We start from the raw sequence: 20,903 nt of genomic DNA on the forward strand, positions 1-20,903 counted from the left end.
AGGTATCATCAGGCAGCTTTGCAGCTGAGACATGCCTACTCACACCTAATTGTACTTTGGGTTAGTGAAACTTCCAAGGCTGGGGATGTTGAAAAATGTAGAAATCTTCCAGTGAGTCAATACTTCCACTCCATAAGTATACCAGTGCTCTCTCAATTCTAATATATTTCAGAATGTGCCACGGGTTTGTTCACTAGTGGCTATAAGAAGTAATGAATCCTATCTTAAGTTGTTTCTAAAAGGTTTCATAAATCACTGGACATGTAGGATAATCCAAGTGTTTTTGAATCAGATATTACCTGAAGTTTCAGAAAGAACAATGTACAGTTACATGTTGTTACTGGATACATTTTCAGGCTGTAAGGATTGTTTGATTTTAATAAAGTGCAAATTCAGCTTACCTCTGCTTCTTTTCTTTTAACTTTTAAAAAATGTACTTATTTATATATGTGTATTTACATCATTGTTCATTTTTAAAAACTGATTTATTTATATATATCTTACATCAGGTGTAGTCCCATAGAATTTCCACCACCAATTCACCCATGCACCATTACCATAGTCCCTTGTGCTCTTCCTGCCCTCATTTTGATCCCTCTGCCCTGCAGAATGTCTCTGATTTATAATTGCCTGTTTATTTTTTGTTTTGTTTTCTGCTTCTTTTCATTTCAATAAAGTCCTCTCTATATTTATGTCAGTGAGAGAGATTAAATCAGTATAGCTAAGGCAGTAGATGTTTGGCAGTTACATAAGTAACACAGAAACTATAGGAAAAAAGAGCCACTAACCTCACAGGACAGAGGGGCCATTAGGAGCTAAAGAACATTAGAAGTGAGAGTAGAATGGGGTCTTCCTTGTTCATCTACTCAGTGGCAGCATTAAAATGACACTAATGTGTATGTTAATTGCAACACCTGGTACACACTGATTAATAATTTGTAACAGATAAAGGTGGGATGCATTTTACTGCACATTTCAATGAAGCTATAACTCAATACATCATTACACAAAAGATGTGCTCCTTTGAAAGGTTTGTGGGTAAGTGTGGCATGTCCGAAATGGCTTGAAACTTCTATGATTGCTAATCTTTGGGATTTCTAAAAATGTTCTAAGGATTTGTTTTCACAACAAGCATTAGCATGCATTATGTACAAGAGAAATAGGGCCATAAAGAAATTCTCCTACAGAGCTTAGAATTATGCCCAGTGGGGAATTCAGCTGTTTCATTTGTTTGTTTTTAAAGATTTATTTATTTATGCATACAAGAACTGGGGTACAGGAAGGTGAGTGGATTCACCAGAGACAGAGTGGGGAACAGAACAGGCAGATTGACTGAAATACACTGATGAGGGGAGCAGCAGGTGAGTCAGAAGAGGTCTGCTGCACCACGTGGGTTGCTCCCTGGCTGGAGATCAAACTCATGCTGCAGTGGCTGCTGATAGCTTTATAGGTTGTGTCTAAACCCTTTGCGCCACCAGGGAAGCGCAGCTTTTTTGTTTCTAAAAACATCCCACAGAGATACCTGATGCTGTCAAGCAGCTAAATAGCTCTATTTTCCTTTATAAACAGATTTACTGCAGGATACAACCTCCTTGACAGTTAGAATAGACCTTACACACAGAGGCTTAAAGGTCAATGAGAAATAATGGCTCTCTTTGTCCCAGAAAGAGCCAAGTTTTAGAAAAGTGGTAAATAAAAAGTCATGCTTAACAACAGTTGTGTTGAATAGACATGATTTGTCATAGTTCATAAGCTATTTTCTATTAAAATGTTTTTATTTTATTATTATCGCTAAGCTTGTTTGCATCTTCTGGGCATCTTCAACTCAATAAATTTAAACATTAACTTTTTAGAAACACATCTATAAGACACAGGTACAAATCTATGTTAATTACATATATGTAATGGGAGATAAAGCTTTCTTAGGACTTAGGGAAGCCTTGAGATTTGCCTTAAAGAGGAGTGCAAAAGTATAAAATTATTGTGCTAGACCTACTAAGTTATTGACATGGGATGTATTATAATATGGGAGGCCAGGGACACAAGAACATTCAGAGATCTGTGGTTATAGCTTGTGATATTAAGATTTTACTTAGAGTGCTGATGTAAGAACTGCTGAATGAAAAAGGGTGGGTGGAGAGAAAGAAGAGTCAAGCACGGTTAATCAAGTGTGACTGTCAGGAGAATAAAGCAGGGGAGAAGGCTTTGTTTTGATAGGAAAGAGACGTCCTGTTAAAAACTCCACATGAAATCTAGAGAAAATTTCCAAACAAACATAATAGACTTTTTGCAAAGCAGAAGGAAGCTTGTCTTGTCTAAAAATGAATTATTGTTTTAGGAAAATAGCTTGCCTGTATGAATAGGGGGCCTATGGATAAACATTTTTTAACATTTTGATGTGAGTAAGGATAATATATGAGCCCCAAACAAAGCTGTATTTAAATACAAATTTCTCTATCATTTTGACCTCTGATTTCTCTGCAGAGTTGAGTGTGGCCAGAAATCAATAAATGTGGTTATTGTTTCAGGAGATACTTTTTAGGTTGGAAACATAAAGTCGGCCTCCTTCACTGTAGTTTCTATATCACTCTAAAATTGTTTGATGGTTTTAGGATAACATGAGGTTTTGTCAATTACCACTTACTCACCGTTAAGTCACTCTGAGCTAAGGAGAACAACGGAACATTGGGAGATCAATTTAGGCAGGGAATTATGGTGGGCTGGGCAATAGTGTCAGAATTGAGACTAGAGTTCAAACCTCTTCTACTTCCCGAGTCTTTAATTCTTGGACTCGGCAAAATCTGCATAACCAACCATATCCCTTGGACTAAGGCACAAGCTACATTGACTTGATTAGTCCACATAACTGCCCACCTCCAATTACTTACTCAGGACAATATTCTTTTAAAATGTGGTCCTAGGGCTGACTCTGAAATTTAGGCTGTTTTCAAATTAATGTTCCAGGTGAATCAGATACCTAGTCTTATACTCACTCTTCTAGGAAATGTCTTAAAGAAGAAACACCTTTTCTCCGATTTATATTCCTATTAAAGGCTTAATATCAGTATATAGTCTGAGGTTCATAATAGGTACTCAATAAATGTTTGCTGAACAAGTGAAAAAAAAAAAAGAGAAGCCAACAACTATTATGAAAAAGACTGACTTCAAGGATTGAATAATTTTTAGAATTATTTAAAAAAACAATGCAGGGTCATTATTTCTATGGATTTTGCCTTAAATGAAAAATTCAAGGATATTGGGAATTGAGAGTATGGTGTCAGTGACTTTAAAATGAGTATGAAAATATCTGGGGCCTCCCTGGTGGCATAGGGGTTAACGTCTCAGTGCTACTAAGCTATCGCTAGCAACTGTATCATGAGTTTGATACCCAGCCAGGACATGGCATAACAGACATCCTGTCTCACCTGCTGCTCCCCTCGGCAGTGTATTTCAGTGGATCTGCCTGTTCTGGTCCCCACTCTGCCTCCAGTGAACCCTTTCACCTCCCCCCTCTTCTGGCCTATACCCCAGTTCTTGTATGCATAAATAAAAAAAAAATTTAAAAGAAAATATCAATGTATCACTTAATAGTAAAAAGATTTTATATCCCATACTTTTAAATATTAAAAATGAAAATGCCATCACGAAAATGTTGATTCACTTAAATATAATTTTATCATATAGCTGGGCCATTTTTTTCCATGAAAACATACTTAACAATTAAGGGAATAATTACACATGCATGCGCATACTTCGTGATACTAAAACATGGCAGATTTAATTGCTGTTACTTGTTACAGGGAGTCATGATTCCATACAAAACTGACACATTATTAGATTTTGTGGCTGGGTGATCATGTAGCTACAGGATCATACTTGGTTTGCTGGTTTTCTTGGTAAATATCTGCTCCCACATTTCTGACACTGTATATGAAATAACTTCTAGATATTTAAATATATAAACCGACACTAAAAGAGAATGTTTATTCCCATTTAATTAGATAATAATGAATCTGACTTTAAGGGTTTAAAGCAAGTATCTACATTTTATTTTAGCTAGAGGAACACATGCAAGATATGTTAAATATTTCATCTGGGTGGGTTTAATTTCTTATATTGTTCTATAAGGCATTATTCTCTATAACCTAATTTCCTTAAAAGTCAAATGAACTGTCTGATTCACATATGCCCCTCACATGTTCTTTTACTGAGAAATGGAGAGAATGTATTTACTGCTTAATGATAATCTGCCCAAAATTCAGGGTTTCTTTGATATGTTCCCTTTATGCGCTACTAGGTGGATATTTCTTATCTTTAGAATTAAGATAATGCTACTGTATTTTGTTAGATCTAAACAAATAAAAGAAGTACCATAGGCAAGGATTTGTTGGTGTCTAGTAGGCTGTTCTATGTCTTTGAAATGCGTGGGGTAGGAGAGGGACACACAGATACAATTCTAACAACTCCAATTATTTGACTTTTGCAAAAACTATTGACAAATGCTTCCCAAACAAGACATCTTTGTGAAAAATGTAAAGTAATTCAAAATAGGGCCTCCCTGGTGGCGCAAAAGGTTAAGACCCAACCTATGAAGCTAAACATAGCCACTGCAGCACGAGTTCGATACCCGGTCAGGAAGCAACCCACATGGCACAGCAGACCTCTCCTGGCTGGCCCGCTGCTCCCCTCATCAACGTATTTCAGTCAATCTGCCTGTTCTGTTCCCCTCTGTCTCTGGTGCATCCTCTCACTCCCCCTGCACCTCTGGCCTGTACCTCCGTTCTTGTATGCATAAATAATCTTTAAAAAATAAAATAATTCAAAATAAAGTATGATTTAGAAATTAAACTATAGTCTTTTCCAAAGCCATACATTCAAGATAAAACAAATCAGAAACTAATTTTAATAAGTTTAGTCTTGTAGTATATTGTGTAACTTGATTTTCACCCAGTCTTGTCAAAATAAACTGCAAGAAACCTCTCCTTCTGAACAAGTTGGAATAACAGAGAATGATTTCACCCCCATTTGGGAACAGTCAAAAAATGCACAAAATATATAAAGCAATAGATTTCAAGGTAGTGGACATTAGGTAATGAAGGACAATGATCCCCAAGAAGCAGGACACCACTGAGATGAGCATGATGGCATCATGTCGCCACCTTAAAGAGTTATCAGGTCATAGAGAGGGATAAGTGAGACACTGCAGTGAGCATGTATGTGAGGAAACTACCTGAGGCACAGGTCACCTAAAAAGATTAGAGGTCACAGTCTCAGGAGCTCACATAATCAGGAATAATGCTAATCCTGCCAGTCAAACTGGAAAACCTCATTAGTTACAGTGCATTTGGCAGAATATATTGAAAGATCTTGCTTTTATTGGGGAACAATTAGTGGTAGAACACTGCTATAGTCCCTCCTCACAAATTTTGAAAGCAAGACCCAAAGGATAAAATTGTTTTTAAGCAAGTGAAGCACAATGTGACATATCTACATGTCTAACAGACTAGTTAGAACTTTGAGAGGCTGACCATCAACAAGATCAGTGAAACTCTCATGCTGCTGGTGAGAATGTCAACAACATAAACACTTTGAGAAATAGTTCTGCACTTTCTTAGAAAATTAAACATCCACTTATCATATAACCCAGTCATTTTACATCTAGGTATTTACTCAAGAGGGAAAAAAAAAAAAAAAGACAAAACAGTAGGTGAAGACTTGTAGGTGGATGTTCATAGCAGATTTATTTTAAATAGTAACAACTTGAAACAAGTCTGAAAGTCTAGTAATTGGTGAATGGGTAAAAAAAAAACTCTGGTATAACCATATCAAGCAATACAACTCAGCAGTAAAGAATGATCTATTGATGAAAGAACAACATGTGTGAATCTTAAAAATAAAGATGGTATGCGAAAGAAGAAAAAAAATACACTGTGTTATTACATTTGCATAAGAATCTAGAAAATACAGACTCTCTATAAAGAAAGAAATCAGTTGGTTACCTGAGCACATGGGTGGTTCTGGGGAAGGGTGAAAGCAGAGCTTGAAAGATGGTGTGAGAAAATTTTGGAAATTATGGATGTGCTCATTTTCTTGATTGTGGTGATGGTTTCATATATATATATATATATATATATATATATATAAAATCAAAATGCATCAATTTATACACTTCAAATATATGCAATTTATTATATGTTAATTATACTTTAATAAAACAATTTGCAAATAAATAATCATAATTGTGAAATTCAGATTTTCATACTTGTATGTACATTGGTATCCCCTGGGAAGTTTTAAAATATGCCACTGCCTAGGTTCCCAGCCCAAAGATTCTGACTTAAGTGCTCTTTGGGTGTGGCCTGGGTTTTCAGGAATTTAAAAAACACTCCAGATGATTTACTAGGCAGCAATTTGAGAACTTTTGGTATATTATTTCATTGTCTTTGTGAAATTAGAAGTATTTAAGTTTCGTTAGTCTTTATGGAAGATACTTTAATTGTGAGCAATAGAAACAATGATCTTCTCTTAAAGAAAATCTATATTTAGGTTGTATTACAGCTGGAAGTTTATGTCTCTGATGACAATCATCATTTATAAAAACACAGGAAGACAGAGATACTCCAATAGAAATATACTCTTGGTAACTGCTACAGAGTGATTTTTATTCAGTTGTCAGTGATGATGTAAACACTTGGGAACACTGAACTTTTTTTTTTTTAAAGATTTATTTATTTATTTATACAAGCACTGGGTACAGTCAGAAGTGCGGGAGGGTGAGAGAGTTCACCAGAGCCAGTGAGGGTTGCAGAGCAGGCAGACTGACGAAATACACTGCTGAGGGGAGCAGTGGGCGGCAGGAGAGGTCTGTGCGCCATGTGGGACCCTTGCCTGCGGCCGGGGATCAAACCGGTGCTGCAGAGGCTGCGAACAGTTTCGCAACCCAGCGCTCAACCGCTGCCCCACTGGGGAGGCCCCAACATTGAACTTTCTTAAAAAGTAATTTACTGGTGGACTTTTTACTACCTGCTTTCTAGAAAAAGTAGAGCAAAGGGAAAAGTGAGGGCACTCACTTACCTTGGCATAGATACAGCTGTCATTGAGTCTCTGCAGGGAGCAGTTCTTGTCACAGAGAGGACACATGAACACTTCAGTGGCCTTGCAAATTTCTTGGCTTGAGAAATCAAGGAAGAAAAAGAAACCATGAAACTCCAATCTAGGAAGGTATTTAGACCACATGGCCCATTCAGTGGGAAGCAGTAAGGCAGAGAGGAAAAGAAGAAATGGAAATAATATGGAGCAGCAGACAGGGAAGGAAGATTGAAGGACATTGACTCTTATCCAAATGTTTTCAATTTTATGATACATAGGTTTTGTTTGCACTGATTTCTTAAGCATATGATTTCATGGCATTCAGGATAATTTTGTGAAGAACACCCAAAGGAATTTTAATCAATCTTACAGAAGTGGCTGAACTAGAATCAAATCTGACTATTCAGAGTTCTCAAATCTATATATCTCACCACGAATCTTGCTGTCTTAGAATCACCAAAATGAACAATACCATAATTCACACAATTTTACAGCTCCCACTACAGCCAGTTGGCACATAATGGTCACTGGAAATTATGGAAGTTGAAATTTTTTGTAGTGCCTTGCACACACTGTCACAAGGGCAAGATATAATTTTTATTTACTTCTATATATTGTATTCTTGGTTGAAATAGAGAACATTTGTTTCTTCACAGTTTTATGCCCACTGCCTTTTAAAGTTCTAAATATACATTATGTATGACTTTGTTACAGGAATCAATAACAATTTCTTAAAAGTCCTAGCCTGAGAGTTCAAAGCACTTAGTATACTCTGGGTAAATTGCCATTAAGTAAATTTTCTCTGTAGAAGTTAAAAATAATATAAAGGCTATTGAAATTATGTCTGGGAATGCAAGTATTAACAGAAGATTAACTGGTGGTACTTATAGCAAGATTTGTTGTTTTAAAAAATTATATACTTGAAAATTGAAGATAGAAATATACAGATGGCTTAGGAAAAAGAGTGAATAGAAGATTTTGGAAAAAATTAGAAATGCTAAATATCAGACTCTGATAAAAGAGCAAATATATGAAAAATGGGTATTCCAGAAAGTGAAAAAAGAGACAAGAGAGCAGAGACCCTATTCAAAGAAATAATAGCTGAGATCTCCCCACACTTAACAAAATAATTAAACACTAATGTGCAGAAAGCTAAAAGAAAATTGAAATTTCTAAATGCAAAATGACCTTCACCAAGATACATCATCATTCAATTATCAAAAGGGAAAGGTAAAACATATTAAAAGATATGAAAGATTGTGGGGAAATAAAAGGATGGCTGTAACATGCAATTGTACCTCAATTATATTTTCATCAGATTTCTTATGAGATACCCTCAAGGCTAGAAGAGAGTGGAGTGACATATTTACAATTCTAAAAGACAAAAAAATGCCATTCAAGAACACACTATTCTGCAAAATTATCATCCAAATATGATGGAAAAAGGCTTCCCCAAACAAACAAAAAGAGCTTACTATTAACAGACCTACCCTATAACAAATTTTGCAAGAATTTCTTCTACATGGAAAGAAAAAACAAAGGAACAGAAAATCCTGAGGAAGATGATAGTTATACAGAATCAGAAGCACAAACCAGAATAATATGAGACAACAACAAAACATTAAAAGGAGAGGATGTAATCTATATAGCCAAATGACAGTGAGTCAATATCAGTGTTATTTTAAATACAGGAAGTTTGAAACAACCTGTGTAGTAACCACAAAACAAAAATCTAGAATAAAACTACTCAGAAGAAATGCTGAAACAGAGAAAACCACTAAGGAAAGATATCCAAATTGGAAAAACAAAAACAAAACAAAACTGGAAACACATGGAAAAAGAAAATATCAAAACAGAAAACAAACAACAAAATGTCAATAAATAAGCCTTGTATATCAATAATCAATGTAAATGCAAATTCAGCAAATTCACCAATTAAAAGACAAAAAATGACATATTGTGTAAAACAGACTGGTTCATCTGTATTATGCATACAGGTATCTCGTTTCAGATCTAAAGACAAACATAGACTTAAAGTGAAAGACTGGAACAAGGGTTTCATGTACATTACAACACAGAGAATTAGTAGGAACTGTTGCTCTCATATCTGATAAATTAGACAGTCAAGAAAGTCATCAGGTACAAAGGCAGGCACTAAATAATGATCAACAAAATAATTCATAAGGAAGATATAATTTTCATCAATACTTATGCACCCACCACATGTGCACCCAAATACATAAAGCAACTATTAATAGACCTAAAGCAACACATTGCCAGCAACACAATAATAATAGGGGATTTCAATATGCCACTGACATTAACGGGTAGATCAGACAGAAAGTAAAGGAGGAATTAATGGCTTTATGTGGAGGAGAGGATCAGATAATTTAAATAGACATTTATAGAGCCTCCCTTCCCCAAAGAAACAAATGCACATTCTTTTTAATACACACTCTTTTCAAATGTACAGGGGACATTCTTAAGAACAGACCAGATTTTGAAATATAAAATATGTCTGAGGTGAAAACACGATTTCCAAGTCATTGATTATTGCATCCTAAGGTGTAGGGTGGGGATTTGGGGAGTACAACTTCATTCTCCTGCTTCACTGACCATAAAGGGTTTTGTTGGGAGCCAGTGGTTCTCCAGAACCACTGTAACTAAAGCCAGTCTAGTGATTGTGAATATTCATGCCATTTTTGATAGGCTGGGACCAGTTTCAACCCAGTATGAACACTTACAGATTCATTCAATATTTTTTACCACTTTATTGAAAATATTTAACATGTATCATAGTATTTTTCAAAAATCTGGGCTATGAAATTTGAAAATGACCCATCTCCCCCCCCCCAAAAAAAAAAAATCAAGAGAAGTTTTGTTAAATTCCTTTTCTGGTCTAATGTTCAACTGAGTAGGTTATTATTATATATCTGCTGAATATAATCCTGGTTTTGTAATACAATTGCTTAGATTTTATTGGTGACATTAGATTAGTAGTTCCATAAAATAACTAAATTCCCATTGTAATTATTAATTGAAGTTTTGTCTTTAAGCAAAACGTTTGTGAATATAAATTCTGTACTCAAGAAATGCTGTCAGGGGCCTCCCTTGGTGGCGCAGCGGTTGAGCGCTGGGCTGCGAGGCTGCCCGCAGCCTCTGCAGCATGGGTTAGTTCCCTGCGAGGGTCCACAAAAAAAAAAAAAAAAGAAAGAAATGCTGTCAGTTTAGGTGTATGTAAATGCTTTGCATCATCATTGAATTTACTGGATATATGACCCTTTGCAAAATATAATTATAGATATTTGATAGAGCATTGAAAAAAAATAAAAGGTTTGAGATTATCATAAATTTCTTTGACTTATTTAGCCACTAGAGGGAGATAGAGTGCCCAGCATTTTTGTCAGTCAATGTAGCTTGCTTTTTGTTTTATAGCTATTATTAGAGTTACACATTAAGGGCTAAATCCATGTTAGTAATAATAACCAAAAATGAAGATAATAGGAGGGAGCACTTTTTCCATCTGAGGTAAATGTGTGGACCCTCTTCAGGGTCATGCTGCTTCTTGTGATCCTATTAGTATGACAAAGCACAGAGTAAGATGCTTGATAACTATTTTGGGGAAATGTGACAATGTGGAATTAGGTTTTAGGGGTGAAATGAGCAAAGCATGGGTTTTAAAATCAGATATAATCATCAGGGAAATCAAATCACAATGAGATAATTGCTTCACACCTGAAGGACTGCTATTATCAAAACCAAAAAATGGTTAAGCGTTGGGAAGCATGTGGAACACTTTAAACACTTGTACATTTTGGTGGACAGTAAGATAGATTGGCCAGTATGGAAAATAAGAAGACATGTCCTCAAAAATTTTTTAAAATAACATAATCTAACCATCTGACTTTTGAGTATATATATACCTATATAGGAACAGAAATTAGGGTCTCAAAGAAATATCTGCACTCTCATGCTCACTGAAGAATTCTTTATAATAGCCAAGCCATGGTCCTACAGCTTGTGAGAATCCTGAGGATCACATAAATTTCTAGGTGAGTTCTAATGCCAAAGAGGCAAGGTTAGATCAGAAAGTTGGGGTTTTTGATCTTTGCGCTGGACCTCAAACCCAGGGCCTGATGAATAGGTGCCAGTTACCTGCTTATTCATTTTCATACTCATATGACATGTGCCTTTCAGGTACAAATTTGACTAAATTTGGACACTTAAGATGAAAAAACACATGTAAATATATATAGTAATTAATCTACAATTTGATGGTTATATAGTTCTAACAACAAGTAAATAATATTACTTTAATTTATATGAACATAACTGGTAGAAACATAAGAAAAATATAGACCAATTCATAGCTTTTTAACATTTTATTACCACGCAATGAACAAAGAACTTACTAAAATAATACGAAACAAAGCAACACAAAACAACAGCCCTGTGTTCTCCCCCCATCACCATGATAACACTTAATGACTTAACCATGTCTGACACCTTGAATGGAAAATTTCAGCCCCATGAAGTTTTGAAAGTCAAGATATTCCAGTGATGTTTACCTTGGTTTAGAATAGAAAGTCTGACAAGATCTTAATTATAGTGTGACAGAAGTAGCAGTAATATAATACCATAAAGCACTAAGGGAAAGAGGTGGCTAATGCCTGTTAAAATTTCTTGTACTAAAGGTTAAAGAATACTTGTCTCATATAAAAAAAAGCCTAATTTACTCCACTGGTACATAAGTCACTAGGAATAACCAATCTATTCCTTTCAGTACCTTTTGTTCTTCTTTAACTTTGTAGGGGTGGAGGGCTGAACTTTGTGAATATGTTCTCTGTGGAACCAACCTGAACAGCAGTTGTCTATGAATCATTTTTTTTGTCTTTATTAATTCATTTTAAAAGAAGGTTTCTTTTTTTTTTAAAAAAACCCTCAAGACTCCACCAAAAATCTACTAGAATTTATAATTGAATTCAATAATATTGCAGAATATAAAAGCAATAAATGTATATTACTGCATTTCTATTCACTAATGATGGAGTATCAAAGTAAGAATTAAGAAGACAATCCCATTTATGACTCCATCAAAAATAATAAAATACCTGGGAATCAATTTATTTCTATACACTGAAAACTATGAAATGTTATACAAATATAAGACACAAAGACATGGAGAGATATTCGATGCCCATGAATTGTATGATTTAATATTACTAAGATGCTCATATAACCCAAAGATCTCTACAGATTCAATGCAATCTGTCAAAATTATAGAGAAATTTTCATAGAAATAGAAAAAGCAACCCTGAAATTTGTGAAAGACCACAAAAGATGCCAAATAGCCAAAGCTATCTTGAGAAGGAAGAACAAAGCTAGAGGAATCACAACACTGAATCCAAATAATATCACAAAGTTATAGTAATCAAAACAATATGGTAGTTAAAAACAGACGCATAGATCAAATAGAACAGGATAAAGAGACTGGTGGGCATGAACCAGGATTATGGCCCCTGCCTTAGAAACCATAGTACTAGATTCCTGAGGGTCATGATGATGGCTTGCAATATGCTTAATGACATATTTGCTCCTTCTAAGGATGTTAATAACATCAGTACCTAATGAACACTCAAGTGTCATTTTAATTGGTAACACAGAAGAAAGCAAGTACTCCAGAAATATCTTCCAAAAAAGATATACAAATCAACAGGTATATGAAAAGATGCTCAATATCATCAACCATTAGGGAAGTGTGAATAAAATTCACAATGAGATATCATCTCATACTTATTAAAATGGCTATCACCAAAAAGAAAAAAAAGATACCAAGCGTTGGATATGCATTATCAGTTGGACTGTAAATTGGTGTGGCCACACTGGAAAATCATATGGAGGATGCTTAAAAATTAAGAACAAAACTATTATATAGCCCAGTAATCCCACTTCTAGTTATATACTCAAAGGAAATGAAAACAGAAGATATATCTGTACTCCTATGTTCATAGTAGTCTTATTTACAATAGACAAGATATGTGAACAAAGTTCATCAGCAGATGAATGGATAAAAGATGTGAGAGATACACACACACACACACATTTATAAACATATGCGTGATAGAATATTATTCAGTCATAAGAAAGAAATCCTGACATTTGTGACAAGATGGATGAAGTTTGAATGTATCTGTGCTTAAGGAGATAAACCAGACAAGAAAGAAAAACACTGCCAGTCATCACATATGTAATTAAAGAAAAATAGTCAAACTCAAGAGTAGAAAAGTGGTAAAAAAAATGTGTTTTTTTTTTCAGAACACTGTAACTCAAAATTGCAACCTCTCTTCTTAGCCTCAGGAGCTAATGATTCATGAACATACAGATAAATGCCTAAAAGGGGATGGATGTTTCCAATGGGCAGAAATTTGTCCAGAAAAATGTGTCTTCTATCATGGCTCTGAATTTGGAAAACTCTGAAATAAACCTGTAACTTGGTGAAATACTTTTGAACAACTGGCATTTCTTTGTTTTCAGGGTAACTATCACTTAGCTTTCATGAAGAACAAGGGACTCAGATACTAAATCAAGGAGTTAGTTGTAAAACAGGATTCAACTCCAGGACAATGAAAGTATCTTGTTTTTAGGCAGCATTATTATATGCACACACATATGTATATTACATGTATTTCCTTAATGAAAATTCAAGGAAATGGTTTTTCGTGATCTTAGTAACTGTCATAATTACTACCCAACAGTCAGACCCTAATTAAAATATGGACCAAAGAAGAAAAAAAATTGCTGAGTCTTGAAGGAAGAAGTAAATGCTTTTTCATATTTGAATTTTATCATATCTTGGTGACATCCTTCTGATATGTTAAATAGAACATGCTGTTAAGAGGACTGTTTAATGCTAGAGTAATTTTTGTCTCTGCTGAATAATAATGTGTGTTTCCTATATCCAAATCTTGAGCTATTTCAACTTTAACAGAAGATTTACCACTGTAATAAATGTCTGGTTTCTGTCAAATTTTATTTCACTACCAACTTGACATCTTAAATCATTGCTAAAAAAATAAGTACCTGTTCCGAGAGAAACTAATAGTAAAGTAGAAAGTGATTTTATGTTTTTTATGTACTCAGGAGAGGTGAGGAGATTGCTAAGGGCAAGATTTATGGATATGAATATTTTGTTTAGACATCTTTTACCACCTAAGGTTCTGGCATCAGAAAAAAAAGAATACTTATTTCCAAGGATGATGGTGAAAGTTACAACATATGAAACAATCTCTGTATAATGTGTATAAAGAAAATATGTATTAAAAATGTAGTTACTATGATTATTTGACCTAGTGTGTTGAGAGGGCATTCTAGACTACTAAATGCTATGCAAATGTACATTGTATGTTTATTGTGTTGTTGATGTATGAGATATACTAGAAAGAAAGATTTGGCTCACTTAGAAATAATCTTGGAAGTTATTCACGATAATTTGCATATAGAAATGTGGAAGTGACCTTTTTTACAGTACTTCTCCCCTACTAAAAAATAAAAATACAACAGCAAGTAAACTATGGTTCCATCAACACTTTTGAGTGAGCATTATTATAAAGCTTTTGCTGAATCATAAGAAAGCTCAGTATTTTGAAATTACTCTGTTAATTGCTTACCTTACTTGACTTGCATTCATTGTCAATATTCCATAGAAGAAAACACACAAGCCAACAATTGCTGCAGGAATCAACATGCCAGTGTACCATCCCAGCCAAGCAAAGTACAGTCCAATCTTCTCACCAAAGTACAGTCTGCAAGACAAAGCAAATACTTAAGGCAACATAATCAACATTACTAATATTGATGTCACACCTACTCAGAATTTCAGATGGACATGAGACTGCCCACTCAGTTCCTGGCCAGCTCCATCTGTGGCATTTTAATATCCCTACTTGTTAATTAATCTGAGCATTCTATTTTCATTCCTTCCAAAAATATTTATGTTAGGGACTTAGGCCTTTTTAAACAAGTTTCCAGTATTTCAAGACCAATTTAAATTAATGGCAGTTAGTCGTTAGAATATACATACTCACTAGATCTTTATTGAAAGATAAATCTACGCATAGATGTAATATGGGTTAATTTTTTTTCTCTTTGCTCTTACATCCATTCCATGCCTTTTAATGTTTTGATTTATTTTCAGAGGAGATTAGATTATACGGATTCCCTTGTATACTACTCCTGGTTAAGTTGGGATAGTAGTTACGGAAGACTAACTGGTGAAAGGAAGAACTTGGGATCTCTTCTCTCCTGGCCGTTCTTAGGGCTGTTTTGAGTGTCCATTCCTCAATATCTCTGTGTGATTTCTTTTTAATTTTTATTTTAATTATTTATTTTACTGGAAGAATTTTGATTTACAACACTATCCATGTCTTAGGGGTATAGGTTCACACCTCTTCAAATGTACATTACCATACTCTTGTTTGATCTCTTAGCTCTTCTATGTTCAGTGTAACCAATTCCCTAAAATAAGTTCCTTTCATTGAAATGACCAACAGTGCCTTCATTTATTCTAAGTGTTATCTGATTGATACAGATGGTTTGGTAAATGAAATAATTTCAGTTCTAAGAAAATGGCAACATAACAGCATAGTATGTTTTCCATGATACATGTATGTGTGTATAATACCTGATCAAGTCCAGGGGCTGGTGCTTATACCACATCCCCCAGCGAGCCCAGCGCTCATATAGCAAGTGTCTGTTATTCTGAGGTCCATGGGTTTTGATGGGCTGGTTACTCTTGTAGGCTCCCTGAAACAGAAAAAGTAAAATAAATTGATACCCATTTTCTTAGTGAAATTTGAACTGAATAGGAATAGCTTTGCTTTTTTTTTTTTTCTTATGAAATGACTTAACATCTATTGAAAGCTTCAGAAATTGTGAACTTAATTCCTTCACCAAAATGCTATAACAGATAACTATATATCTCTTTAATTAAAAACATTTGAATAGTTCCTTTAAAATCCTTTCTTTAACATCACAGAGATCTTAAGATGTAGTTTTAAAGCATTTTTCTTAAAAAAAAATTCTTAAAACTAAAAAATTTACCAACAAAACTCTTTACCTCTATTGAAGGTTAACAAAGCTAAGGAGAGTAAATGCTCATTCCGAAAGTGTAAGAGGTTGAAGTTACCAGACACAGTCATGTTTTTTTTCAAATTCTAGAGCCTTGAAACTGATTTGGGTAAAATATTCTAAAAATCTGCCGTATGGGTAGCAATTTCAGAAACACATATTTTAGGCTTTTGTTGTTTTCAGATTTCCAGGTATCCTAAAGTGGTGGGTATAAACCAGGAACGTGTCCTGTTAAGTGTGGTATGGCTCTCAAGCTGGGTCAAGCATTGAGCTCTCTCTGGCGAAGAGGGCTGTGGCCAGAGTGATTGAACAATGTCCACGAGTTCCCTCCAGACTGTGATGCCTGATGCCAGGCAACATGCAAAATATTTATGCAGCATAGAAGCCAGTGCACAGACACAAGATTACAATGGGGTCTCCAGAAAGGTCCAGAGTCAATTTCTTACTAAACCCTACTGGGAGAAGACAGCCAAATTTAAATGAAAACAAACAAACAAACAAACAAGCAAAACAGGATCAAACACTGAGGATGAGAGTTTTTTGTTTGTTTTTTTAAATGGAAATTGCATTTCAAAGTTACCTCATGTGGGGGAAAAGCTGCAATATATGACCCATTGTTTATAAGTTTACAGATACCTGGAAAGAGAAATAAAAAAGTTCTTGAGTCAGATTAAAGGAATCTTCCCTCTGAAGCAGCAGGCACATACTTGGGACAAAACTGAATTTACAGACTTAAAATAACCCAAGGACTTCCATGACCATATCACCTATGAGGACAATTAGGTTGTGAAAGAGACTGATACTAAGAGACCAATTGTGTCTTTAAAATAAATGTAGATTTGCAAGATGACAACATATGATTTCATTTTTTCATAGCATGAAATATGGAGGATTTTAATAAGCACTTGTGTTCACATAAAGCTGGAGCATCTTTTATTTTTTCTTCTCCCCAACAACAAACTTTGAGTAAGTAGCAGAGAAATTCCACATCTTCAAAAGTATCTCAAAAGGATTTGGGTATTGAGAAGTCCTTAATTATCTAATACTGAGTCAAAGAGACAAATAGACATAACTAAATTTCAAGTGTCACTTAAAATTTCCTCCATCTCAGCAAGAGTGTAGTGAAGTATATATATGCTCATCTCATAAAGGAATGATATTGGGAAAATCTTTCAGGAGAGGAAGTTTTGCTCTAATAATAATTACATTAAAAAGAATTAGAAATCATTGGGGAACCATTTAATTATTATGGCATGATCAATTATATTAGGTGCTTAGTAAAAAATGTGATTTGATAAATGATTATACAAGAACATTTTACAATTATTTATAGTAATATCTTCAAACATAATGGTAATGGTAATTAAAAAAAACAGGATAGAAAAGTGTAGTCCATCATTCAAGTATCTATCTATGTATACACATTTATACATATTACACATATATTAAGAGATAATTATATTATTTTTATACTTTTCTGAGCTTATTGCATGTTTTATAAATGTAACACTAACTTCAATTGTCATATTTACTTTTAGAAACTACAAAGGCATATAATTATTTAGACATATTTTGGATTTTTTTATTTGTTTGGAAAACTGTTACATACCAATTTTTTTTGTTAGATTTTAGCATTTAAATTAGCTATTTTAATGTGTTCAGTTAAAAAATGAATTACTAATCAGAGAAGACCCAAGATTTGAATGTTCCGCTTTAAAAAACAGCTGTCTTGAAAAGGTTTATTTTTCTCATGTGACATGCCATTTAATGCAAATAAGTAGAGGTTGGTATGTTTCCACTGGATATAAACTTTTTATTTTCAAGAATTCTAAGACAGGGCTAACATTTAATTTCTTTAGCATCCTTTATTTTTCATCCCAACAATTAAAGGACATCTTGTTTGTTCTACTTACTCTATGTAAACTTTATAATGTTATTTAATTTTTCCAGGTGAAATATCCTGGTTTTTTTTTTTTTTTGTACCAAACATGTAGTAGCACACTCAAATACTTAAACATCACCTACATTTAGAAAGTAAAAATTTCATTATTATTTTACCTTCTAGAGATATACTCTAAAATATTTCTTACACATATTTCTAGAATTTTTCTTTTTAAGTATATTTGTTTAGAAAATGGGATTACATTAGATTGGTAGTTTTGTAATCATTTTTTTCACTTACTAAAGCATTGTGGATATCTTTCAAGTCAATAAAAAGAGAATCATAATTTTCAATCTTAATGAGGTAAGGGTCTATGTCAGACACTTTTTATAATATATAATATAAAACAGATGTTTCCTACATTTGTGCTGTGTGAATAAATGTGACATTTTTTAATGAAAGCACTATATGGGTGTAGCATGACTTGTCAGTCCCTAATAGTGGATTGTTAAAGGCTTTTCAGTTTTATTCTATTACAAATTCACAATAAACAAATTTCTACATATATTGTTACTCAAATTCTAATTATTTCTTTGGGATACATTTTAAGAAATAAGATTTCTTTTCCAAAGATTTCACACATTTCATACTTTGATACATATGACCAAATGCCTTTGAAAGCTGTTTTGTTTATTTTTATCAAAAGGCAGAAAAATAGAAAGTGTAGAGTCTGTGTCCAAGGTGTTATATCCTCACATTTAATCCCTGAAGTAAAAGTTTCCACTGTTAAAACAATATTTCTGGGGGGGAGCTAGCATCAGTGAACAATCTTTCTTGGTCTGTAGTTAGTGTTCTTACCCACTTTGGATATCCCATTCTCATATTTGGTGCGCTGCAGCATGTGGTAGACTATCCTGCTTCGAGTGGCATTGCTGAAGAAGGTGTCCTTATTGTTTATTATGAAGCTGTTAAGATGAGGGTATTGATTTTAATATTCAAAGCAGAGCATAGAATCCAGCAACCGCTACAAGTTCCTGGGTAATAATTTGTTTTCTTCATTAAAATGAATGCATGTGATGTATAGTAAATCAGAAACCACCCTTTTATATATTTTGGCAAAGAAAAAATACACTTATAAATAATACAAGGCATTATCAAATATTCATTTCAGTATCATTCAGAGTATAAGGAACTCTAGGCATCCTCATATTTCTTGTTTAGTATGGTGTAAGAAAAGGATAGATTGACTGCTGGAGCCCCAAAATTCTGTACTACCTTAAGCAATGTAGTTCCAAGTAGAAAAGATTAAAAATTGATGCCATTTCTCAATACCACAATTGCCATGTTAACTTACACTTGTCTTCAGAACTTCAGCAATATGCAATGGTTCTTGCTTCCCCTTTAAGCCCTATACTGTCTCCACATAGGAAGAGTTGCCAGAAGGAACTCTGTGAGATCCCATATGTAAAGAGCAAAAAGTCACCTTTTTGATCCCAAGAGGAAAGGAAGGATCTGCTACAGCATTTACTTCATGAAACACTGGGAGTCTCAAAAGAAATAAAAATGGATTATCATGCGCCTCTTCAACTTTTGGAAATTCCTGCTTCTAGTTTTGTTTTTTTTTTAATTTATGTATATGAATGATAGGCCACCATTTTGTCAGGCACTTAGCCCTGAAACATTAGGTCTTCTATAATCTCTTCTTTCTCTTACTACTCATATTAAGCATTTCCAAGCTAAGTAAGCTTTCTCACTGTTTCTCTCTCCAGCTTTGCACTATGCCTCTTATTCTGGATCTCACTAGCTCTTGCTTGATCTGAGACTGTCTTCTTAATTTGATATCCAATTCCTCACATGACTGTTGAAGTACAGTTCTGACCTTTGAACTCTTCATTAGATGCCTAATTCAATTTCTTATTTTTCTTTCAGGTCCTCTATTCTTGCTTTTTATCCTCTCCCTCAGTCTTACTCTCCCTCAGTCTTACTTCTTGTAGCTATGACTTATATCTAATGTTTGTCAAACTAAAGGACTTATGATCACCAAGAAAGTCCATGCTTCTACCTTGTTCTCATGATTATCTGCATTACTGTCCATCTTATTAGATTTTGGGTCCCTCTAGTGTTCTGAAATTTACTTTTTATTTTTGGTACTTGGGTGCAAAAACTCTGTGCCTGGTTAATGGTAAGAATCAGAAAGAATGTCTGCTTAACTCTTTGACCATCAGATTTGAGTCAATATTCCTTGATCAAATATTTCTTTAGCAGATAAGTATCTTTTCTAGAAAGTCATACCAAGGAGTGAAGAAACAGATGATATATAAGTAAAGATATAAATCTCATAATTTCTGTGAATTGATGTGATGTTAAGGGAAAGAACAAAGAATGAAGTTAAAGGAAAGAACAGTGAATGACCAGCACAAGAGATGTAGAAAACAGTTTCATATACGGTCCCTCTGAGATGATGATATTTGAGTAGAGCAGAATAATAAGAAGGAATATGCCATGTGAAGATCTGGGGGAAGAACAAGGCTAAGGGAAGAGAAACGGCAAGAACAAAGACTCTGAGATGAAACTGAGCTTGAGGTTTGATGGATAGAACTGAAGATTATATGCCTGAAGAAAATAAGTATCTGTTTGGAATAAGTTGGGTAAAGTATAGATGAGATAATAGGTTTGTGAACGGACAACTGTATACATAGCCATATTCACATGGGAGGTAAGAAATATGAACGATATTCTAACAAAAATGGGAGGCCCTTAGGGCTTTTAAGCAAGGCAGTTATATGATTTGATTGAAATTTTCAAA

General features: G+C 34.3%; 1 protein-coding gene across 10 annotated transcripts in view; it reads right to left on the bottom strand.

Annotated features, from left to right (window-relative positions):
- ANO3 (anoctamin 3) overlaps positions 1-20,903 on the bottom strand; it is a 391,782-nt gene that overhangs the window by 71,916 nt on the left and 298,963 nt on the right. For all 10 annotated transcript variants that reach the window (XR_008553472.1, XR_008553471.1, XM_054699326.1 and 7 more), the window contains 5 exons: positions 18,956-19,062; positions 16,796-16,851; positions 15,770-15,891; positions 14,757-14,891; positions 7,075-7,171 (listed from right to left, as the gene is read on the bottom strand). Coding sequence is in view for 8 of the 10 variants with exons in the window: in XM_054699326.1 (XP_054555301.1) it covers positions 7,075-7,171; positions 14,757-14,891; positions 15,770-15,891; positions 16,796-16,851; positions 18,956-19,062 (517 nt within the window). In the remaining 2 variants the exon portion in view is untranslated. The remainder of the gene's footprint in view (positions 1-7,074; positions 7,172-14,756; positions 14,892-15,769; positions 15,892-16,795; positions 16,852-18,955; positions 19,063-20,903) is intronic.

This window comes from Talpa occidentalis, unplaced genomic scaffold, assembly GCF_014898055.3.
Source record: "Talpa occidentalis isolate TD23 unplaced genomic scaffold, MPIMG_talOcc4v2.1 talOcc4.3, whole genome shotgun sequence".
NCBI lineage: Eukaryota > Metazoa > Chordata > Mammalia > Eulipotyphla > Talpidae > Talpa > Talpa occidentalis.